Genomic DNA, 25,029 nt, shown 5'->3' with positions numbered 1-25,029 from the left:
GTCTAACAAAGGTGCCGGAGATCTTGTTGCTCACATGGACACAGAAAAACATAAAAAGGCTGTGCGAGGCGAAACTTCATCTTGTAAGTTGACTGAGTTCTTTGTTACACCTGGAAAAAATGAGGATGCTGCTGTATCTGCAGCAGAAGGTGCACTGGCATTTCATACTGTGAAGCATCACAATAGCTACAGATCCATGGATTGCACTTGTATGTTGCTAAAAAGAGCATTTCCAGCTCAGCAGTGCTCGCACCAAGACTGAAGCTATTGTCAATGGTGTGATAACACCACATTCAGTGGAACTCACTCGTGAAGCTCTAAATGAAATCCAGTACTGTGGCATTTCTACTGATGGAAGTAACCATGGAGCAGAGAAAATATTCCCAATCATAATTCAGTACTTTGACTGGAAGAATGGTGGCGTGCAAACAAAATTAATTGAGGTTAGGAACACGCCAAATGAGACAGCAGAAACCATTGCACAATACCTCACAGAAACACTGGCAAAAAACAAATTGTCTGAAAAATGTGTTACGTTTACTGGAGACAACTGCAACACAAATTTTGGAGGAATCCGACGTGATGACGGAGGAAAGAATGTGTTTGCCAATTTAAAGAGGTTACTTCAGAACAAGAATCTGATTGTGTGGCATGCCCAGCACACCTTTTGAATAACTGTGTTCATCATGGGGTAGACACAATAGACATTGACATTGAGAACATCATGTTCAAAATCTATCAGTATTTCCACATTTACACAGTGCGCACTGAGAACCTGAAGGAGTACTGTGAATTTGTTGATATTGTATACAGAGCAATGCTTTCTCACAGCAAGACAAGGTGGCTGTCATTGCTCCCAGGCATTGAAAGGATGATACAGATGTTTCCAGCTTTAAAGGCATTCTTTCTCTCTCAGCAGAAAGCCACCCATTGTGATCAAGAAGTTTTTTGAAAATGACTTCAGTGAGATCTACCTCTGGCACATGCACTCACTCATGTCTGTGTTCCACACAAACATTCAAGAAATGGACAAAGAAAACCTGTCCATTATGGAGGTTAAAGAAATACTGAACGGTGTCCACACCATTCTTCTTGAACGCAAGAGCAAAAACTTCATGTCCCTTAAAGTTAAGGGACTACTGGCACAAAAGTGTAAAGATGGACTTGGTAAGGAATGTGACCAGTTCTGTGCTGATGTTCAAGGCCTGTACAGTGCATGTCTGGAGTATCTTGAGAAGTGGATGGCTCTCATGGAAGAGATCTGAGTGAGCCACCAGACTGGAATGATGTTGAAGTCTGCATCAAGTACCTAGGAGAGAAGGGCGCAGAAATTGATGATGTCAAATGCTTTGACCAGGTCACCAATCTGAAAACTTTCACAGAGAGGTGCATCAGCGACGAGGACTTCAGTGGACTACCAGTGAACCAGAAGTGGACCAAATATTTTGAGAAGGCCAAAAGGATCACATGTTGCTCAGAATTACAGAAGATTGCACAGTTTGTCTTTGCACTTTCCTCACACAACGCAAATGTTGACCGGGTTTTCTCACTAATGCAGAGCCAGTGGACTAAGGAGAGGAACCAGCTTTCTGTCGAGTCACTAAAGGGGATTCTGTTTGTGCAATATAATTTCAAAGACACTTCTTACAAAGACTTTCATTCTTATTTGTTGAGCAACCCAAAACTGCTGAGAAAGATCTGCTCCAAAGACAAATATGGATGGCCAGAAAAGGAGGATGAAGAAAACAAATGACTTTTCTTCTAAAAGAGATGTCATATGACTGCTGCTTTGTAATATTACTTTGAGAAGAAAGAATAGAATACTTGTGTTGAAAACATATTTCAGATTTTTGTTTGTTCAGTAAAACTTCAATAGAGAAGGAAATATTTTGTTACTGGTAATTTTTCTTATACAGATGAGGCATTATTTCTGTACCATTATTTAATTCCAAAGTTTTTTAAGTTATTTTTTTGCACACAGAAGGTATCGTTTAAATATGTTAAAATTTTCTTTAAATAAACGGTATTATTAAAGTTTATCATGACTGGGTCAAGTGTCCTCTTTTTTGGAAATCAAAATATGGTCACCCTATCTGGTAGGCATATTCATAGAGTGTTTTTAAGACCACTATAGGTTAGGTACCATTTTCATGCCATACCATTAGGACCCACTCTCAGACCCTTCGCTGGTGCTCTGGATGCTGTTTTCCTTTCCCCTTATAGCATCTTCCTTTCATTTTTAAGTAATGCACATAAGGCCTCTGTGCTCTTATTGCTATACTATTTCTCCTGTGGAAACACGATTGTCAGGTGACATTTCTAAGAAGCCACCTGTAGATGGTGACATTATGCTAGGATTCCATAAACTCACTCACATAACAAACTCACACCCTCCCATGTGACTCCTTGACCCTCTGGCACCCTTAGCATCAACTTTTTATTTCTTAACATCACCTTATGGACCTCATCATCCCAGTTTTATAATACTTAATCGTTTTTTTGTTTTGTTTTGTGAGGGTGAGTGAGTGCTAGTGTCACTAGTGATGACACAGACCTTAGAGGATAAGAAAATGTACTTACCGAAAAAATGTCATGTGTCCATTTAACAAGTTCAAGCCACACTTCAACAGAACATTCATATAGTAGTCATCTAGTATTCACAAATCATAGTTGCTACTTTTGTGCCTCACTTATTGTTTTTCCTTTTTATATTAGACATAGGAAAGGGTTATGGTGCTGCAGCAACTCCAACTGTAGTCATGGGAAAGAGAGAGTAAACTGTAACGGTCTGTTGCATTTGATGTTTTGTTGAGCTTTATGTCCATAGTTCACCACCATCCTATGGTGAATTTGGAGGGTACAGCTGCTTGCAGTTTGGGTCTCGATTAGCTCCACATATGAAGAAAGTAAATTTCAGAGTTAGATAAAGAGAAGAAATAAGTGAGAAAGAAGATAGAAAAGAAGATATTAAGTTCATAAAAGGCTAGTTACCCCCTTTTGGATGTCAACTCACGAGGTTTGTGTATATTTTAAATGTTTGTTTGTTTCTGTGATTAATGACTTTTGATTGATTGAAACAAAGCACAAGAATGTATTCTGATGTGATGGTTTTTTTATTGTTTCGGACATGAGCAGTTCTCACGGGTTGTCAAGACCAGAATAAACCCTGTTTAATAACTCTACATCGTGCCTACGTCAATCCTTGCGGTAGCTACATAAACCCTATTGCAATTCCAGGGTTTTGTATATCAGAAAATAATAATAACAAAACAATCTGCTCCTTACCAGGAAATAATTTAAATACAACCTCAGATGAATAACACATGACATATCATTTATTTAAGAAAATCTAAGCCAGATATAGAAGCAGTGTGTAAAAAGATATAAAGCCCATAATTTTATAATCTGTAGAACCATCTTGCAATAACTTGCAGTAATCTTTCTGTATGACTTTACTGGTCTCTCAAATCATTATGGAGGAATTTTGTCTGATTTACAACATTGCTTTGGTTCATTAAGCTATGGAGGTTTTTCTTATGCACAGCTCTCACAGGATCTCAGCTGGGTTGAGAGCTGGACTGCAGTTGCCATTGCAACACCCTGATTTTTTCTTTGCTTTTTTAATAATTCAGTTGTAGATTTGCTGCTGTGTGGCATCATTTTCCCGTTGAATGACCCCATCTGGGCACCAGCTGTCAGACAATTGGATTCACTATTAACTCCAGAATACTTTGGTGTACTGAGCAATTCATGGTTGATTCAGTGACTGCAACTTCTTTGCAAGAGCTCTTACACTTTCAGTGGTCTGCACTTAAATTGTGAGCTTTAAAATGTGGAAGATTTTCTCTGATTCTTAAAGGAGAATTTAAAATGTTGCACAAATTAAATTTGACTGTAAATGCATCGGAGAAAGATTCACAGATATCTCCAGTAGAATTAACCACCTAAATGGCAAATATCACAAGGAGGAAGTAGGGAGGTTTTTATGTTTATTTCATTTATGTGAAAATTGGCTTCAAGCATCAACATATGTATTTACCCAAACAACACCTTGTAGGAAACCATGTTGGAGTCACAGTAAGCATGCAGCATCTGGTCCACAGGGCTGTAGTTTAGGCTTTGAATGTTGGTGGACATTTTGTTCATGAAGATGCCAATGTTGAACCTCTCCTGTCCCGTTACGGTGTTGAATGAGTAAAAGATCTCCTCGACCTCCCTGTTAATGTAACGTGTCGCATAGAGAACACCACACGCCATGAAGGTGTTGGTCACTGCCCGCTTGTAGACTGAAGTGCGCCAGGTCTTTCCAAGCACTGGTGGTTCACCCTCCTCTAGCTTGGAGAGAACCAAGTTGCCAAAGTCCTGGGTGGTGGTGTAGACCACCCAGACACCAGACTCATCTGTTGCCAGGTCCAGGTCAGTGTATGGGTAGCATTCCTCAAGGTGGCAGAAGTTACCTTTTGAGTTGTACCTGGTTAACAGAGGATAGCAGTGAAAGTTTCTGTCATACTTATTCTTTAAACTAACATTTTCAAAGTTGAGTAACAAACCTGGTGCCTTTTGGTAGTTGTAAGGTCGTGACACTTTTAGTGGTGAGATTGAATCGACAAACATAATCTTGGTTGTAACAGTTGTAGTACAAAGCCCCTCCATACAGAACATTATTTGGACCCTGGATGGTGTTGGTAGTTGGGTTTGAGGAGTGGATCTGGACGTTACCTGAAAAAGAAGAAGACAAACGATAACGACGAATAAATGTGAGAAAATAATTTAACATTTTCTAGTATGTAAAAAATGTGTCATTAATAAAGAAGAACTGCAAAAGATTGGTGAAAAAGAAAGATACTATCCTGCGCCAAGAAGTAGTTGGTAGTCCACCAAATGCTTATCAATCTGTGGTGGGGCGTGGCCTGCGGTGCCGTGCAGGGAAGGCAGGCGCACCTGCACGACGGCATCTACAATCACGCCCCGCCAACTTAAATATTGTATTGGGTCCTGTGGTTGGTGTTGTGATGTGCACAGAACAATAAAAATGATCAAAATGCCACTGGGTCTGCCGTGGTCATTTACGGTCTCTCTCAATCTTCATTTACAAATTAAAGTGCACATTAATCTTTGTAAAGATCTGCACACCTGTTGAGCTTTCTTTCTTTAAATAGTTAGGTATTGTAGATATGCCTAATAAAATTACTTTATATTCTCTATGCTTTCCTTCAAATTTTACCACAAATGTGGTAAACCTGCAGGGTGAATCTTTTTTTTTTTTTTTTTTTTAAATAAAATCAACAAACCACTTCAAAGTGATTGCAATAAAACCCAAAATGCTTTGTTACATAAATTTTACCTCTGACAATTAACCACAAGAAGAGAGCAGTTCCTTACCTGGGACGCTCACTCCAATGATGAGAGAACTCAGGCTGCTGTAAAGACGAACATAGTGGGCATATATGTTACTGGAAGTCAACATGACCAGCCAGTACCAGCTCTCTTTGCCTTCCTCTGGTCTGGGATCACGACCCCAGGCTCCGTAAGCATACGAGCCAGGATATTCTCCTGCTGTGTAGACCCTTGGTCCAGTGACATTAAGAAGCCGGCTGCGTGGACACGTACCTGAGGGCAGAAGTGTGTAACAGTTGTTCTTTCTGCTGCTACTTTTTTGGATGCAGTGCATAGTACAACCAGCTGTCAGACAAATGGCCTCCCACTTGTCACTTTAATACTTTTGTTTACCGAGGCAACCTGATATCACCACAAAGCGTGTAATAGACACGCCGGTCCATTTCATGCTTTGCCTCTCCAAAATGTGAAATGTACATGCATGCAAAAGTTGCAGTAATCTGCAGTAACAGTAGAGGGAGATATTTCATTTCAAACCAACATCAAGATAATCGCGGGAAAAAGTTTAAACAGACATTAACACATTTACATTTATAATCAATTCTGACAAGTAAGGATCCCGGAAAGTACTTAATACGTTTTTGGTAAATAAGGCAAATGTAAGGCACATGTCAATAATCCTTCACATTATACAATAATGGCCTTCAAATAGTTTGGTAATACCTTCATAACTCTTCTTAGTTTGATGGTTTTCAGTTTCATTGTATTGAGCTCAGTTTTGTTCATGTTTGGTCTACTGTAAAACAGTTTATTAACCCCTCAGTAGCAGCCATCCAACCCCCAACCCCACCTGGTTGGCAGACTCACCCTGTGGAGGCTCAGTGGGTGTGACGGTAGTGTTCAGTTTTTTGTTGCACTTGAATAGATCTGCCTTCAGAGCAGAGTTGACTTGTTGTCCCTTTATCACCTGCATGGTGTCGAACTTCTCCAGCTCTTGCATCTCTGCTTTCAGGTTATCCAACTTGGAGACAGCAGATGTTAAAACATCGAGCAGAAATAGAAAAATAAATACAACACACTTATCAATATCAAATACTTTTCAAAATGCTCTTTTGACCTAATTTCAGGATTTTTTGTTTCCATAACATAACATAACATAACATAACATAACATAACATAACATAACATAACTGTGATGATGATTTTACAAGACAGTGTAAAAACAATAGTAAATATACTCTTTAGAGTGATGTCAGTGTTTTGCAGCATGTGGTTGTGAATCTACCTGTTCAGTGGCGTTAGCAGTGAGGATCTGGTGTTGTTGGGTGGTGCTGTTGAGCTTGTCAATCAGCTGCTTGATCTCAGTCATTTCATTCTCTATAACATACAAGCTGAGAACTCCATACAGCTCTCCGTCATCCTCCTTCTCCAGGATCAGCACGTCTTTGTTCAGCTGGGAAAGACGACGCTCCAACCCCAGCAGCAGACTCTCCAGCTCCACAGTCTGCAGAGGCAGCAGTGATTAACCAGGAATGGAGACACACAGCATGAGAGCTTTAAAAGACTAGTTACCTTCTGTGGGGTGATGTTGCTGTTGCAGTCTGATGCGTTGGTTTCAACTATCCTGAGTTTTCCATGAGGGAATGCCTTCTCTGAGTTATTCAGCTCGCATGCACACTTTTCTCGTGGAGGTGCCTGAAATTTAAATGTAATTTAAGTGAAATAAGCAGAACATCACATTTAGTGAGATTTTGTATTTGTCACTTTATTCAAAATGGATATTTTATCATTTAAAGGAAGTCTTCAGTATTTCTTACCTGTTGGGTGAGGGTGAGCAGAGCACACAGTGGAATGATCACGTACAGCTTCATGGTGAATCAGAGAGCAGAGTTGCACAAAACCATCTGTAAACTGCTGCAGCAGCTTGTGAACATTCCCACTAACCTCCGTATGTGAGGAAGTTGTTGTGGGTGTGTTTGTATTTCATGCATCATGCATCTCAGTGACATTTGTCACTGTTTTTCATGACAGTTTTTGTTAATTACAAAAACTTTTTAAAGTTGTTTTCCCCTTTTCACAGCTGTTCAGCACAGGACATTTAATTATATACGAATTTAATCAATATGGATTCTCAGAGCCAATGGCACTAATGACTTACAAAACACAACACTGCATTCTTCAAGATACGATTTTTCTGTGTTTACTGACATGCACATGTTTTAGCAAACCCACTGCATCCACAAGTTTCTTTGCAGATTTATACCTGTCAGTGCGATCTGAGTCTTTGCAACAGTTTGCTCAAATGCACTCTTAAACACTATTAGAACACACAACAAAAAACATAATACAAAAATAAACTCTATACAATATATTTACTTACTATAATTTTACTGTATGTGCTACATACAGTAAAGTTTATGTTAGGAACATTAGGAATTTTTTGTTTTATAATGTGTATGAGTCACAGCTAAAGCTGCGGTGACTTGAAAATGAGACAAGTCATAAAATAGCCAGAGACTAAAATCACAATGTGTCCAATTGCACCATTTGAATTTTATATTTCGTTCTGGTCTTTGTTATTCATGCAGTGTGTTAGCCACTACCTCATTTTGGTGCACGCTAAGCTCTTTTAACCGTATCACGTGAGCAGTCTGTGCTAAAATGATGCAGAATTTATTTGTGCCTCCGACTATACCAGACTGATATTTGTCCAAGAAATTCAAGAAATGTAAATTATTTTATTATTTTTATCTATTTAATTTTCCCAATGCATAACATTTGTCACTCCCCTAGGCGTCTCATAGTAACGTAAAAGGTACCCTTCTGTCCTTATGAAACGCTCTGGGTTCTCAACTGAATCCAACAGAAAGCTGCTTGCAGCGGTAAGACACCCTTGAAGCACAGGCTCCAGCCATCCATTCCAGCCCTAACCCTAACCTTAACCATAACTTTAACCTAGTCACATAGTGTTTTCCAAAGTGATTCAGGATCTGAAAGTGAACAGATTTGATTTTCATGTCACATTTAAAACACATTTATAGATTCAACCCACTCTCATTCCGACGACTATGACAAATCGTTGGTATGTTACGTGTTGTGATGAGAACGTTTTGAATAATATTACGAACTGCAGGCAGGTCAGTTTAACACCAGGACCTTTTCACAACAAGCTGTAGACAATTTATTATGTAACATGTGTGATTTGGACCTTCCTTAAAAAATGTATCAAAGGAAGCTGTCATGAATTTGATAAAGAAATTAAAAATGTATTTGTTCATGCCACAGTTTTGTTCTGTGGTGTATGATAAAGGCAGCTCTCAGGTGCCAGACACAGATCCCGACTTTTCTGGCAAACACTAGAGACCACAAAGACAACAGGTGGAAAACCACAATGTAATGACTCAAACAAGAGTGGACAAAGAACAGGAATCCAGATTACAAGATGGGTATTTCAAGGCCATTTGAAATTGTCCCTTAGACAAGACTGAGGTGTCCAACTGGAAGCAGTCCTTCTATTTTTTGCCACCATATTAAAGACATCAGATAAACAGAAGGCCAAGCACACATAGCAACAGTAATATTAGGCAGTGGCATTCATAGCTCAGTGCTGTGGTTGGATGATGCAATAAGACCCCACATAAAGGCAGACGGTGACTAATATGTACCCTTGTTTTTTTAGGCTTTATAGAGACTTACGTGCAGAATTTCTGTCGTGGATCCTGTAACAGTGAAGTTTTAGGAACAGAAAGTGCCCACTTTGCACTCAGACTGCAATCATAAATTTTTATTTTTATATTGTGGTTTGTGTTATGCATACAACGTCTTAGCAATGGCTGAATTTATTGTGTTCTAAGCCCTTTAACGGCTTTACATACACCAAGTCTCCAGTAATACCTTTAGCACAGAGTTTGATTATGTTTTAAAGTATTGCAAACACATTTTTAGATATTAAAAGGTTTCTTTTAGATATTCAAATGAAGTCTGAGTTCATTACTGATATATTTTAATAGAAATGTAAGCACTAAAAGAAAAGAATGGGTTTAAACTTAGTTATGCTTAGACTTAATCAATATGCTTTGTTCATATTTTCATTTTGAATTGGAAATGTTAAAATTGATTAATTTTCTGTGCAGATGTGCATTAGAAAATTTAATTTGTGTTCTGGTTCAAAAGTAGTTCACTCCGGTCTTGGCAATTAGAGGACAACGCAAATGGTCATTTCAACTGACATCTACTGTACAGCTCATAACATGTTTTCCAAAGAAGTGCTTTTTTTCTTAGGCCTTGGGGCCATAGTTGTGGTCAGCGCCAAAGAAGATTTAGACTTTAGAGGGTAAAGGTTCAGTTATACAATTTGTAACAACTGTAACAAAATAAGTAGTTTAAAGCAGGGGTCTCAAACTCCAGAACTCAGGTTTTAGATGTGTCCTTGATCCAACAAAGCTGATTTAAATGGCTAAATTACCTCCTCGGCATGTCTTGAAGTTCTCCAGAGGCCTGGTAATGAACTAATTCAGGTGTGTTGACCCACAGTGAGATCTAAAACCTGCAGGACACCGGCCCTCGAGGCCTTGAGTTTCCAGACCCCTGGTTTAAATCAAATACAGCTTAAATAAATTTGGCAATATTGCATTTCAGCAAATGGTTTAATGTAATTCATTAGAATGTTAGGGGGCAAAACACAAAAGTATTTGTCACCTCAAACACAAAAATATTGACTCGTATTTTTTAACTTTTATATAAAGTCAGTTAAAGATGTCATTAAAAAAATGTCTTAAGTCAGTAAAGGACAAAAACAAATTTTTATTGAACTAATCAAATTAGCAAATTATTAAACACTGACCATTACTATGAAAATTAACCTTAAAAGCTACCCCATATATTAAGGTTTTTCAGCCCTTTTTTCTGACCTTCATAAATATTCATTTTACTGGAGCAGTTATTTGAATTCATGGTGTTATGAATTTACTCAAAAATCACTTTATAGGAAACCATGTTGGAGTCAGAGTAGACATGTAGTGTCTGGTCCACAGGGCTGTAGTTCAGGGCTTGAATGTTGGGAGAAATCTTGCTGATGAAGATGCCTAGGTTGAACCGCTCCTTCCCCGTCACGGTATTGAATGAGTAAAAGATCTCCTCAAGCTCTTGGTTGACGTAACGTGTGGCGTAGAGAACGCCGCAGGCCATGAAGGTGTTGGTCACTGCCTGTTTGTACACTGACGTTTGCCAGGTCTTTCCAAGTGCTGGTGGTTCACCCTCCTCCACCTTGGACAGGATCATGTTGCCAAAGTCCAGGGAGGTGGTGAAGACCACCCAGACACCAGATTCATCTGTTGCAAGATCCAGATCAGTGTATGGGTAGCATTCCTCAAGGTGGCAGAAGTTAGCCTTTGAGTTATATCTGGTTAACAGAGGACGACAGTGAATGTTTTACATTTAAAAAGCAATTCTTATTTATAAATGAATGTTTCCATCATAGTTGTGTTTCATATTCTTGCAGTAATGAGCTCAAAAACAAAGTTGTGGAAAAAAACCTAGTGCCTTGGTGTAGTTCTAAGGTAGTAACGTGTTTGGTGGTGAGGTTGAAACGACAAACAGCATCTCGGTTGTAACAGTTGTAATACAAAGCCCCTCCACACAGAACATTATTTGGACCCTGGATGGTGTTGGTAGTTGGGTTAGAGGTGTGGATATAGACATTTCCTGTCAGAAAAAGAAGTGAAAGGAGAAGAAGCTGTGTGACGGGGAAACTCAAATTAAAGTATCATTGGTTGTGTTTTTAGAGAACGAATAAGCAGTTTAGATCTACACAGTATGACACATTAAAATATGCACAGTTAGTAAAGCATCAATACATAACATTGTTTAATAGTACTTGCAGTGCAGGTGAAGTTCTTTCTTTCTTTCAAACATTTTACAATTTATTCCAAAGAATGTTCACAGTTTATTTAAAAGTAATATTTGCTAGAAACTGCACCCCTGCTGCTTTAGTCAGTTTTTTTTTTTTTTGTTAAATTAAAGTGCATGTTACCTTTCTAATGATCTGTGTCACTGGACTTCAACATTTGTAAAGTTCTGCAGTCACTGTCATTCTCATTTACTTTCAGTAACACAAGTTAAAGGAAAGCAGGTCTTCATTGTCTTTAAAAAAACTCAAAGGAATTAGATCCTGTCATCGGCCACTTCAAACGGACGACTGGCACCTTTGACAGTACACAGCAGTTCCTTACCTGGGGCGCTCACCCCCCTAATAAGAGAGTTCAGGCTGGAGTAAAAACGAATGTAGTTGGAGTATCTGTTGTTGGAAGTCATCATCACCAACCAATACCAGTTCTCTTTCCCTTTCTCTGGTTTGGGATCACAGCCCCAGGATCCATAAGAATACAAGCCGGGATACTCTCCTTCTGTGTAGAACACTGGCCCGGTAACACTAACAAGCCGGCTGCGAGGACAGGTACCTGAAGGAAAATTAAAGTGTGTATTAACTGTGACCCGTGCTGGTCCTATAGAGGTTTCAACCTCTTAACAATTGCAAGTGAGGCTTAACTCACCCTGTGGAAGCTGTGGAAGCTGGGTGAGTGCCTTCACTTCCTTTTTGCAACTGTCCAGGTCTGCCCTCAGAACCTCGATGGTTTGTCGTCCCTTTATGACCTGCATGGTGTCGAACTTCTCCAGCACTTTCATTTCTGTTTTCATGATCTCCAGCTGAGAGGTAGAAGACATTCAAATGTGGAGCCAAACAGAGAAAAACGGATTTCTTAACATGGCTTGATACTCCACAAATCAACAAAAGGGCACTCAAAACAATGAATATACAGAATATGTTTAACAGAATTAAGTGTCACTGTTCTGTTAACACCATCTATAATATAGAATAGTGAAAACATGATAGTAAATGTACACTTCAGGGTGATGTCAGCGTTTTGTAGCATGTGGACATGAATGTACCTGGTGAGTGGCGCTAGCAGCGAGGATCTGGTGCTCCTGGGTGGTGCTGTTGAGCTTGTCAATCAGCTGCTTGATCTCATTCATTTCATTCTCTATAAGATACAGGCTGAGAACGCCATACAGCCCTCTGTCATCCTCCTTTTCCAGGATCAGCACATCTTTGCTCAGCTGGGTAAGACGTTGCTCCAACCCCTGCAGTAGACTCTTCAGCTCCACAGACTGCAGGGACAGCAGTGGTTAAGCAAACAAACAGTATGACACTATGACTCACAGGGTAACTTACCTTCTGTGGGATGATGTTGCTTTTGCAGTCTGATGTACTGCTTTCAACTTTTCTGAGTTTTTCATGGGGGAATATTCTCTCCGAGTTATTCAGCTCGCATGTACACTCCGTATGCTCCTGAAAATGTAAGGGTGGTGTTTTATGAATTGTACTTAAGTTTTAAAAAGATTTCTATTTGACCTGAGGCTTCAGTGTTTCTTACCTGCTTGGTGATGGTGAGCAGAGCACACAGTGGAATGATCACATACAGCCTCATGTTGGACCAGAGAGCAAATTGTGTGTCTGACTGAAGCAGCAACATCAAACTTGAGAGAAATCCTGCGAACCTCTAAAGAAGAAATAAAAAATGTTGACAATCACAGACACAGAATGAAAGCGAGAGAAAGCACGACACAAAGAGGGAAAAAGAGAACAACTTAAACAAGAAACAATAGCCACAAAGAGGAAAAAAGAAAAACGCACTCTTACTACGGCACAGATACTGCAACACAGTGGAATAAAGGCAACAATAAAAAAATGCAGAAAACTATTACACCTTAACTGAATAAGCACATTCCTGCGCATCTGATAATAAAACTTGGAATACGTGGAATATACAAAGATAATCCAAACAACGGATTCATGCATCTTTTTTGAGGATTTTAAGGACATTTCATAAGCAGCATCTCTCAATGGAAGATGTAGTAACAGGTTTCAGGAACAGGAAGTGAAAATTCTTCATGAGTGCAAAAAATACCACAGAAAGAAAAATCATGTTATGTCCAATTATACCATTCACAATTAATTTTTCACTCTAGAGGTTGCTATCCTTGCTATGTTTTAGTCACTACCACATGGCTTTTGTGCCTGTTAAGTGTTCAAATTGTGCAGTCGTTATCGTTACTCGTGCTACACAACTGGAATTGGTGATATACTGTATGCTTGCTCAGTTCAGTTTAATTTAACTGATTTGATTTGTAATGTATTTTTATGGGTTGATTAACCCACCACTCAATAACTTTTAGGGTGTGAGGAAAACAATTTGTATAGTTTTGAAAAACGGATCATGTTTTTCCTTTTTTATATATGGAATATCAGATAAACATATCTGGAAAACATTTGAGGTCTCCATTCTCATCTGTATCCTGCTGCATTTGTAGGCCGATTAAGTCACAGCCAGGGTCCCAATTTGAAGGATACTTCAAATGCGGCCGACAAATGTGTCCTTCATTTCCCCGAATTTGAATGGTGTATCCTTCGTGGCCCAACCTATCCCAGAACTCATAGCGCGGCCCAGCCAATTCCAGTTTCCAACAATCGTGGCAGCTACTTAGTTTTTATATTACTCTTTCTGGGTCACAAAATAAACTTTTAAGATCTTTTCAGACAAGAATGTAGCTGTGTGAACTTCAAATATCTACTCGGTTTATCAAGACACCACATTTTTGCAAAAGTGCTCCAACGTTTTCGGAGACATCTGTTACCCACCAGCTCGATAGCTAACCGGGGGTTCAAGGCTCACTAGAGCCGGTGAGAACAGCGAACATTGTTTTCAGATCCCCCGTGGTCTTTCGCTACTCAGGTTAAACATGATATATAAGTCACTTAGATAACTTAAAAATGTTATTGTTTGGCTTTTTTCAGTGTTTTATTTGTTCCTGAGTAAATCGGTTTGGCTGAGATTAAAGTTATTGTTTTCACACAGCTGAATAAACACAAACTGAAAAATGATTAAACAGAAGTATGAGATGGTCGAGAATTTACGCCAGTGTCCTGTTATATTTTAGATAGCAAGGAGGAGACGGCTGAGTTTATTAAACTCCACCGAGACAGCTGGTGATCCAAATCTGAAGGCTAGACCGTCCCATTTCACAGCCTCGCACTCCTGGCCTTCTTGGTCTTCGAAGGACCCGGCCCACGTAGACCGCGAAGGCCGGGTCCTCCGAAGGATGTGGCCTATGAACTGGGACACAGCTTAAAAGACAAATCATCTGCATTTTACGCTTTCAGCCACCCAACCCGTCTGTATGTTATGCGTTTGGACACATGAGAACCGTTTAGAATGAATCTATACATCTACTTATTATTATTATTATTATTATTATGCTGTTTATTATACTTTCTCATCAATCATCTATCATCATCTATCTAATATGATTAAGGTTGTGGTTAAGGCTAGGGATAAGGTTATGGTTAGGGTTAGGATTAAGTTAGTTATGGTTACGGCTGGAATACATAAATAAAAAATTCAAAGGAAATTAAATTTAAAAAAAAATGTTGTGTTAAAGAGAAAGCTGAGAGAAAAATGTTTTTTCCCCTTTTTTGTACTTTTAGAACATTCCAAATAAAACATGTTCTTAAAACTTGTTCAAGAAACATAACAAATGTTTTGGTTTTTGTTACAAGCAAAAACAAAAAAAAAAGGTAGCAATGACAATGGCATCTCATGGCTGCTTGTCATGGACACTTATTTTTATTTTATTGCTTACATACACAAATACCATAAGTGTATGTGTTGAATCACTGCTTCCTCATAGCAATGACTTTCTAAATTTAAAGGTGCTGCCGAGCTTGGACGTTTCATAATCCAAACAGATGCATGTTATAACAATTGTTTATGTGTAATTGGCCATAGGTGTATGTGAGCAACTGATATTTGAATTATGTTGATAAATTCACATCTTATATGTTTGGCTATGAATTCAGTTTTGTCTACAAGTAGCAGTCTATACATGTTGGAATAACATGCTATTGTAGACTGCTGGCCATGATTCAGTGCTCTGGCTGGATAACGCAATAGAAACCCACATAAAAGCAGACAGTGACTAATACGTGCATCTATTTTGACAATTTAGAGAGACAAACGTGCTGAATCTTAGTTGTAGATCCTGTAATGGTAAAGTTTCAGGAACAGAAAGTGTCCACTTTGAGTCAGACTGCAATAATAATTAGATTTTTTTTTAATTCTGTGGTTTGTGTTATGCATGCAACATCTTACAGTAAATCATTTATTGTGCTCTTTTAACAGTCTCCAAGTCTCCAATGATAATTTATGATAACGTATAAGGTTTAGTTGCTAAGCAAGTACATGTTTACACAGTAGAAGTTGCTACTTTTCATTACATATTAATATATCACTGTAAATTGCTACCTTTTAGGGTACGTAACAGAGATTAAAAGGGCTTAAATTTTTATTTTTTTATTCAGAACTGATAAAAATAGTTTAACATAAAAAAGGTGATAGAATTTAAAAAATGTCTTGTTATTTAGTTTCTATGAGTGTATCACTTTTATCTAAGTTCACCCTTTCAAAAATTAGATTAATTTGTTACAATATGCTAAAAGAGCCATTTCCATAGGCTACAGGTTTTAACATTTTAACATAAGTAAATGTATAACTTCTGCCAGCAGTATTTAGTACTTATATTACATAGATACGCAGTTCTGTAGTTGTATTACAAGATTTTGTTGATTAATTGTTTTGGTCATGTTTTAGTAAAAAAACAAAAACAAAAATCTATAATAATTAAAAAAATAAAAAAACTAATAAAGTAGGAAATAATCCTGTTAGGAAGGAATGAAAAAAATGGAAATGAGAACTGATAAATTAACAATACATGAAGGAAATGGGGGGAGTCCTACAAAAGTCCAGTTTGATGCTTTTAGTTGTGTCATCCAATTGCTTTTAAGTCTGTGGCGCAACCCATCAGTGCCAGGAAACAGCAGGCTGTGTGTTTGTTGTGAGTGAGTTTATTAGAGAAAACAGAAGAGCACTGTGTGTGTGTGTGTGTGTGTGTGTGTGTGTGTCTTTGTCGGTCCAGTCTCAGTTTTTCCAGCTAAACATGCTGCAAATACTTCTATTACTACTGCTGTCATCCACGGTAAGTTACACTTCAAGGCTAATGATTTAATGTAGTATTTTAGGAAAAAAGTTGTTTGAGTAGCCCGTGATTTAACCTGCTGTATCCACAATCAGGCTGACAGCCAGAGTCAACGAGTGTCGGGCTACAAGAAGGCAAATACATGTGTGTGCCAGCTAAACTCCACCATGTGGCTGTTCCCTGCTCAGAAGTTTAAGTACGTGTTGGAAGAACTTCATACCTGTGAAGGATCTCTGAATAACCTACAAGAAGAGGTAAGAACTCATGTAGCGTTATTTTACTCACCTCATACTCAGCTCACCTTATATTTTTTTTATTATCACGTATACTATATATTAGCATGTATTTTTTAAATGTATGTGTTACTGAAGTTTATATTTTCATATAATTCCTCTGCCACCTTCAACAGATTTGTTATTGAACACCAAAAAGATTTGTGGGATTCATATTGAAAACTAGTAACCTAGGTTTTGTTAGTCCTTGTTGAACTTACATTATCAGTTGGGATTTAAATACACAGCCGAGGTCCACTGTGTTTATTTTTCAGTTATATTCCACATTAGCCTTTTGGAATCTCTTTTCTATAAGTACCTGCTCGTTTATTATACTCTGTTACTGAAATTTGATATGATATGTAAAATTTGTACAATAATATAATGTAGAATAACCACTTTTCATAATCATTACAATATTTGATATTAAATATTTGTTTAAATTTTAATTTCAGGTGATTTTTTTTTTCTTATAGGAAAAAATTAGATATATGGACAAAACGACAGGAAATAATTGCCTGTTTAAAAAGTAAAAACACTAAAATACCCACAGAATTGATTTCCTGTTACCATTAATTTTATGTTATTGGCTGCCAGATAATAATATTTCAACTTCAGTCTGGGATCAGAATATCACAGGATTTTTTTGTCTGCATTTCTTGCAGCTGACGTTCTCCAGCCAACGTCTTCCTCTGATCCAGGATCAGTTTTCCAACTTTACTGCTCGGCTGGAGCCCTACAACTACCTGCATTTCAGGGGCCTGTATACAGAACTGTCCCTGCGCCAGCTGGGCCAGGAGCTCAGCCAGTTACAGGAGGACATCGATGTGGTCCACAGCCAGCTTAACAACTCCCACACACAGAAACTCTCCAAAGAGGTAGAGCTAAAATAGCACGTGGCAGCAAAATACAACAGAAAGAAGTAATTTAATGTTATAATATGTCAGGTCTGATGTGATGTAACAGAATTATCAATAGAATAATATTACATCTGTTTCTGATAGGCTGATAGACTACATAAACATGTAAACAAGATGCAAACAATAGACACGACTAACATGAAGACTGTGAAGGAGAAACTGCGCTACCTAAAGAATAATGTGGAGACCTGCAAGTCAATCCCCAAAGACTTCAGAGGTATGTGTGTGTGTGTGTGTGTGTGTGTGTGTGTACATGTTTAGATGAGGACAGAAAATTGGCATGCTACTATACTTATGGGGACGAAATGCCCGTTCACACGAGTTTGAGGCTCAAAATGTGGTTTTAGTGTCAGGGTTACAGCAGGCTTAGGGTTAGGCATTAATTTTTGATGGTTAGGTTTAGACTAGGTGGCCGGGGAAAGCATTATGTCAATTAGATGTCCTCACCATGATATGAAAAAATTGTGGGTGTGTGGGATTGACAGGGAGAGACAATTATCAATTAATTTGTAATAATCAATTATTCCTTAACACAGTATTTCTCAGTGAATGGGGTATTTGATTTTATTTGTATTTTGGCTCTACCTATGCACAAGGAAGGGTGGAGAAGACGCAGTACAGAGCCATGCCACTCAAGAACTAGAAGAACTAGCTTATTTTCACTGATCCTGACTGAAAATAATATTTGAGCCAAACATACACTGTCGCGGGATCATAAATAAATGATTGACTGTACCTTATCACCTCCTACAGAAACCTTCTGATCTTTCTGTCTTTCCAGGTCATGACAGGCACTGCCTTAGAGGTCTGATCACCAACATCAGTGACCCTATCACTACTAAAGTCAGTCCTCATGGTAAAAGCTATGTCTCTGGTTCGTGGGGAAAACAAGCCCAGAAAGAGAGCGAGGGGCAGAAAAACAGTTACTGGGTTCAACCTCTGCTCAGCAGCCACATCTGGGGCAACACTGTGCGCCTTTACCAAACCTACGAAGACTTCATGGCCTCAACAAACCACAGAGAATTTACTTTCGCTTCATCTTACAGTGATCCCAGCACAAATGAAGGTCCGAATGCCGTCCTGTACGGTGAGGCTCTGTATTATCACTGCTACCGCTCTGCAGACGTGTGCCGGTACGACCTGGAGGCCAACGAGGTCAAACGGGTGACTCTTCCAGGCACCGGTGTGGGTTTCAACAACAAGTTCCCCTATTGTTACTACGATTGCCGGCTCAATAGTGATGTTGATGTAGAGGCAGATGAAACAGGACTGTGGGCTCTCTATGCCACTCTAGGTAACCATGGTAACCTTGTGATCAGCCGATTAGTTTGGGACAGCGAGGTGAAGAGTCTCAACGTGACACAGACGTGGGAAACGAGGCTGTTCAAGAAGGCAGTGAGCAACGCCTTCATGGTGTGTGGTGTGATGTACGCGACTCGTTACGTTAATGAGTACCAGGAGGAGGTGTTCTACGCCTTCGACACAGCCACAGGCAAAGAAGACAACTCACTAGCAATACGACTGGAGAAGGTAGCTAAAGGAGTGGCTAGTCTGAGCTACAATCCCACCAACAAGCAGATCTACATGTACAACGATGGATACTTGCTGGCCTACCAGGCCTACTTCTGATCTGAGGCTTGTTGAACAGCAACAAAAAAAGCAATGATTTAAGGTTCAGTTTAAGGACTATTTTATGCAAGCAATACAAATACCACAGGTATATCATGTATGCTGTAAAAAATTTTCTTCTACTATAATGTAATTTAGTAACACTGAATGGAAACATCAGTTCATCAGTTAGAATCATAATAAAGTCTTCAGTAACCATAACATTGAGCTCCTTAATTGGCATGAACAAATGTAACAAAAATATTTTTATTTCTTCTATCTATCTATCTATCTATCTATCTATCTATCTATCTATCTATGCCTAGCTTGAGGGTACAGGTTAATATTTTAGCTGTTATGGGGCTACAACTCCTTATGCTACCATTACCACGGGTACTGCTTTGGATTTTACCTCTCATATCTGCTCCCATTGCTGCACATGGACGTCCCTCTCCTGTCCTGGTTCTGCTGGAGGTTCCTTCCTGTTAAAAAGGAGTTTTTCCTTTCCACTGTCGCCAAATCACTTGCTCATGGGAGCGATATGATTGTTGGGTTTTCTCTGTTTGTTTTTCTTATTATAGGGTTTTTACAATATAAAATGCCTTGAGGTAACTGTTGTTGTGATTCGGTGCTACATAAATAAAACTGAATTGAATTCAAAGGAAAGGGTTTTGGTGTTGTGGAAACGTGTAAATGAGAAAGTAAAGCCTATTTCAAATTTAGGGTTTTGCATATTAGCAAATATTAACAAAATCATTTGGACCTTAAAAGAAAATTATTTAAATACAAACTCATATGAAAACATGACATATTTCAACATGCCAGTTATTTAACAAAAATTATGATCAATGTGAAAAATTAAGTGCAGTGTACTCTATGATTCAGTAGCTTGTAGAGACACGTGAACCTTTCAATAATCTTTTTGAAAAACTTTATCAGTCAGTCACATTATTATTGACACTGTCATGAAATGCTGTGTGGCAGGCAGGAATTGGACCCAAAATGCAGGCTCGTAGACACAAGGGATGAACTCAAAACCACAGCTTTATTCACAGGCTGGGAAAGCATACAAAGTAAACTAAACTGGGGAATAACACACTAAACTTACAGGGAGACACCAGGAGATCCACACAGCATGAGGGACGACACGACACTGACTCAGAGAAACACAGGGTTTAAATACACTGGGAAGTAACGAGGGGAATGAGACACAGAAGGAGAGCACAGCTGGGAGAAATCAGGACTGACGAGACAAGGGAGCAAAGCAGGACACATTTACATAAGACACGGACCTTCAAAGTAAAACAGGAAGTATGACACAGAGACACGAACTTGGCACAGTGGAGACAGCAACTAAGAAACACAGAGACATAAACCATAAGACAGAGGACTCTAAGAACCGAAAGACACAGAGGGAAACTCAACATGCAGACAGACTACACAGAACAGAGGGGACACAGAGAAACACGAAGGGCAAGGGATCAAAACTAGAAACGATACAACTCACAAGCACAATATTACAAAAATCATAAAGAATTAAACATGCTGGGTCAGGGGACCCAGGACCCTGACAGACACATTTTGACTCTCTTTTCTTTACAAAAATTGTTCATTCGATTAAGGTTCTCAGGCATTGGTTTGTTGTTATCCACAGCTCTGTTAGGGCCATGACAGCATTTCAGTTGGGTTTAAGCCATCACACCTTGGTGGTGTGCATTTGAATTATGAACTATAAATGTGTAACATTTTATCTGATACTTGAAGGAGAAATTTAAATGTTAACCATTGTTAATTTCAGTCATTGTAAATGCACTCGAGAATACGTCACAAATATCTCCATGTAAATGGTAGATACCATTTGGAAATAAGAATGTTTTAATGTTTATGTTAGTTTTCTACATTTATGAAAAAGAGGATTTTATGTCACACATTAACAGTGATGGGAATAACGACGTTACAAGTAACGGCGTTACTTTTTTCAGTAACGAGTAATCTAACTAATTACTATTTCTATTGTTACAACGCCGTTATCGTTACTAACAAAAAAATGCGGTGCGGTCGCGTTACTATTTTTCAACAAACAGACGGTTGAAGCTGTGTTCAGTTTACCGCATCTTATATCAGTTGCACAGAAGTAGCTGTAAGTAATCTGCTTGAAGCAGCTGCGAGCGCTCCTGCGGGCGGCAATCATTGTCTGCCCAACAATCACTGTTTGACAACACCTGTAGCTCAGGGGGCAAAACAATCGCATGAGTGCTGCTGTTTGACTGAGGAAGAATAAAATAGTCGTGGTAAGTCAATCACATGACCACTTCAAGATGACAAAGCAACAATGTGATATATACCAGTTTTTAAATTGTGTTGATAGGCCACGTAAAACCAGAGTCATGATAAACAATATATACATGGTGTTTTTTTTCTGAATAGTTTCGTCACGTTTACTGTCTAAGGACAGCGCTAGCGAGCACTCTCTGCTTATGGCCAAAAAACCCCAAAACAAAACAAAAAACAGCCCTTTTGTGTTGGTGGAAAAATGCACCATGTCGACCAATTAAAAATGATATGGCAACATGACATTTGGTTTTTTAGGAAGAGGGGGAAGTTTTAGGAGTGACGGCGAGAGAGAGAGAGAGAGAGAGAGAGACAGCAGAAAGAGAGAGAGAGTAAGTTTTGAGATGTGAGAGATTTGTGACATTTAGCATGTTTATAGAGTGTGTAGTTAATGTGTTGTCTTGTGTAGTTCGTGTGTTGTCTTGTGTAGTTCGTGTGTTGTCTTGTGTAGTTAGTGTGTTGTCTTGTGTAGTTAGTGTGTTGTCTTGTGTAGTTAATGTGTTGTCTTGTGTAGTTAGTGTGTTGTCTTGTGTAGTTAGTGTGTTGTCTTGTGTAGTTAATGTGTTGTCTTGTGTAGTTAGTGTGTTGTCTTGTGTAGTTCATGTGTTGTCTTGTGTAGTTAGTGTGTTGTCTTGTGTAGTTAATGTGTTGTCTTGTGTAGTTAATGTGTTGTCTTGTGTAGTTCGTGTGTTGTCTTGTGTAGTTCGTGTGTTGTCTTGTGTAGTTAATGTGTTGTCTTGTGTACTTAGTGTGTTGTCTTGTGTAGTTCGTGTGTTGTCTTGTGTAGTTAGTGTGTTGTCTTGTGTAGTTAGTGTGTTGTCTTGTGTAGTTAATGTGTTGTCTTGTGTAGTTCGTGTGTTGTCTTGTGTAGTTAGTGTGTTGTCTTGTGTAGTTAATGTGTTGTCTTGTGTAGTTAATGTGTTGTCTTGTGTAGTTCGTGTGTTGTCTTGTGTAGTTCGTGTGTTGTCTTGTGTAGTTCGTGTGTTGTCTTGTGTAGTTAGTGTGTTGTCTTGTGTAGTTCGTGTGTTGTCTTGTGTAGTTCGTGTGTTGTCTTGTGTAGTTAGTGTGTTGTCTTGTGTAGTTAGTGTGTTGTCTTGTGTAGTTCGTGTGTTGTCTTGTGTAGTTAATGTGTTGTCTTGTGTAGTTAGTGTGTTGTCTTGTGTAGTTAATGTGTTGTCTTGTGTAGTTCGTGTGTTGTCTTGTGTAGTTAGTGTGTTGTCTTGTGTAGTTAATGTGTTGTCTTGTGTAGTTAATGTGTTGTCTTGTGTAGTTCGTGTGTTGTCTTGTGTAGTTAATGTGTTGTCTTGTGTAGTTCGTGTGTTGTCTTGTGTAGTTCGTGTGTTGTCTTGTGTAGTTAGTGTGTTGTCTTGTGTAGTTCGTGTGTTGTCTTGTGTAGTTAATGTGTTGTCTTGTGTAGTTAATGTGTTGTCTTGTGTAGTTCGTGTGTTGTCTTGTGTAGTTCGTGTGTTGTCTTGTGTAGTTAGTGTGTTGTCTTGTGTAGTTCATGTGTTGTCTTGTGTAGTTAATGTGTTGTCTTGTGTAGTTAATGTGTTGTCTTGTGTAGTTCGTGTGTTGTCTTATTGTAGTTCGTGGTGTTGTCTTGTGTAGTTCGTGTGTTGTCTTATGTAGTTAGTGTGTTGTCTTGTGTAGTTAATGTAGTTGTGTTGTTGTCTTGTGTAGTTAGTGTGTTGTCTTGTGTAGTTCGTGTGTTGTCTTGTGTAGTTCGTGTGTTGTCTTGTGTAGTTAGTGTGTTGTCTTGTGTAGTTAATGTGTTGTCATGTGTAGTTAATGTGTTGTCTTGTGTAGTTCGTGTGTTGTCTTGTGTAGTTCGTGTGTTGTCTTGTGTAGTTAATGTGTTGTCTTGTGTAGTTAATGTGTTGTCTTGTGTAGTTCGTGTGTTGTCATGTGTAGTTAATGTGTTGTCTTGTGTAGTTCGTGTGTTGTCTTGTGTAGTTAGTGTGTTGTCTTGTGTAGTTAATGTGTTGTCTTGTGTAGTTAATGTGTTGTCTTGTGTAGTTCGTGTAGTTCTTGTGTAGTTCGTGTTTGTCTTGTGTAGTTAGTGTGTTGTCTTGTGTAGTTAGTGTGTTGTCTTGTGTAGTTAATGTGTTGTCATGTGTAGTTAATGTGTTGTCTTGTGTAGTTCGTGTGTTGTCTTGTGTAGTTAGTGTGTTGTCTTGTGTAGTTAATGTGTTGTCTTGTGTAGTTCGTGTGTTGTCTTGTGTAGTTAGTGTGTTGTCTTGTGTAGTTAGTGTGTTGTCTTGTGTAGTTAATGTGTTGTCATGTGTAGTTAATGTGTTGTCTTGTGTAGTTCGTGTGTTGTCTTGTGTAGTTAGTGTGTTGTCATGTGTAGTTAATGTGTTGTCATGTGTAGTTAATGTGTTGTCTTGTGTAGTTCGTGTGTTGTCTTGTGTAGTTAGTGTGTTGTCTTGTGTAGTTAGTGTGTTGTCTTGTGTAGTTAGTGTGTTGTCTTGTGTAGTTCGTGTGTTGTCTTGTGTAGTTAGTGTGTAGTGTTGTGGATAATTTTGTGTTGTGTGTCAGAACAATGAGGCGACTGCTGTCTCCAGGTAGAAACAGCAGTGATACACCTGCTGCTGTCAGACCTGCAGGTATCAGGCTGTGATGTTCTCATTTATAGTGGACAGAAATTTTGTTTTTTGGAGTGGCTCAAATAATTTGTGTGGCATCTGATTGAAGAACAGCTGATTGTTATGCAAATAGTTTGAAATGGTTATAAAAAAAGTGGTAAAAGGTAAATGGCTGCAACTAACTTTGTTGTTCGCAAAACTTGTGCATATGATTTTAAAATTAATCATTTATATTTGCATTTAAAGTTATGAAATATGATTCAATAAACATGTTTGTGGTTGTTACAGTAAAAAATATAACTTTTTCTACTCAGATTTTATCTTTTTTGTCTGATTTTAGATCAATTGTGTTAATACAGTATGACAAAATGAAAACATAAATTTAAATTCAGATACGTGACGTTGTGTTGTAAAGGATGATACCAAACAAGGCAAAGTAAATAGTTTTTAAAGGTGAAATGTAGAGGAAACATCAAAAGTAGTTAAAGATGCCAAATTATACCCTGGACCCCAGAAGGTTAAACATTTTAAAAATAAGGCAATTACTTTTCAAGTAATTAATTACTTTTAGAATCTTGCAACTTAGTTACTAACTCAGTTACTTTTTTGAAGAAGTAACTAGTAACTATAATTAATTAGTTTTTCAAAGTAACTTGCCCAACACTGCACATTAAAAAAGCTAGTAAATACACTGTACAAGAACTAACAAGTTGATAATCTCTTTGAATTTAATTTACTTATTTAGATAACTGCTTCTCTAATGTCACTGCAGGAATTCTCCACAAATGTCAGAACAACAATCTTGTGACTTTTATGAGAATATGGCATTTGTATGTTTACATAAAAAAAGATATAATAACATAGTTAGACTGACCCTGAACATTA

At 38.4% G+C, this 25,029-nt stretch overlaps 2 protein-coding genes across 2 annotated transcripts; both read right to left on the bottom strand.

The window, feature by feature from the left end:
• Window positions 1–3,097: 3,097 nt before the first annotated feature.
• Window positions 3,098–7,274, bottom strand: LOC116322438 (olfactomedin-4-like). Its single transcript, XM_031742507.2, has 7 exons — window positions 7,155–7,274; window positions 6,910–7,032; window positions 6,623–6,841; window positions 6,205–6,358; window positions 5,383–5,610; window positions 4,551–4,719; window positions 3,098–4,471 (listed from the first exon to the last, which is right to left on the bottom strand). The coding sequence occupies exons 1-7, from the start codon at window positions 7,206–7,208 to the stop codon at window positions 4,036–4,038; spliced, it is 1,383 nt and encodes a 460-aa protein (XP_031598367.2). The 5' UTR covers window positions 7,209–7,274; the 3' UTR covers window positions 3,098–4,035.
• Window positions 7,275–10,132: 2,858 nt separating this feature from the next.
• On the bottom strand, window positions 10,133–18,391 carry LOC116322496 (olfactomedin-4-like). Its single transcript, XM_031742583.2, has 8 exons — window positions 18,357–18,391; window positions 12,771–12,896; window positions 12,569–12,685; window positions 12,286–12,504; window positions 11,889–12,042; window positions 11,568–11,795; window positions 10,872–11,040; window positions 10,133–10,738 (listed from the first exon to the last, which is right to left on the bottom strand). Exons 2-8 carry the CDS (start codon window positions 12,867–12,869, stop codon window positions 10,303–10,305), a joined length of 1,422 nt encoding a protein of 473 aa, XP_031598443.2. The 5' UTR covers window positions 12,870–12,896; window positions 18,357–18,391; the 3' UTR covers window positions 10,133–10,302.
• Between the last annotated feature and the right edge of the window lie 6,638 nt (window positions 18,392–25,029).

This window comes from Oreochromis aureus, linkage group 7, assembly GCF_013358895.1.
Source record: "Oreochromis aureus strain Israel breed Guangdong linkage group 7, ZZ_aureus, whole genome shotgun sequence".
Lineage (NCBI taxonomy): Eukaryota > Metazoa > Chordata > Actinopteri > Cichliformes > Cichlidae > Oreochromis > Oreochromis aureus.
The sequence above is the reverse complement of the archived record's forward strand: the minus strand, read 5'-3'. Positions and strand labels throughout refer to the sequence as shown.

Bases quoted from the DNA above. Each gene is read 5' to 3' on its own strand.
- LOC116322496 (XM_031742583.2), bottom strand. From the start codon at position 12,869: ATGTTGCTGCTTCAGTCAGACACACAATTTGCTCTCTGGTCCAACATG. The intron at 12,686-12,770 runs GTAAGAAACACT...TTACATTTTCAG, and splicing joins TGCTCACCATCACCAAGCAG to GAGCATACGGAGTGTACATG. The intron at 12,043-12,285 runs GTACATTCATGT...TCTACCTCTCAG, and splicing joins CTGCTAGCGCCACTCACCAG to CTGGAGATCATGAAAACAGA.
- LOC116322438 (XM_031742507.2), bottom strand. From the start codon at position 7,208: ATGAAGCTGTACGTGATCATTCCACTGTGTGCTCTGCTCACCCTCACC. The intron at 7,033-7,154 runs GTAAGAAATACT...TTTAAATTTCAG, and splicing joins TGCTCACCCTCACCCAACAG to GCACCTCCACGAGAAAAGTG. The intron at 6,359-6,622 runs GTAGATTCACAA...GCTGTCTCCAAG, and splicing joins CTGCTAACGCCACTGAACAG to TTGGATAACCTGAAAGCAGA.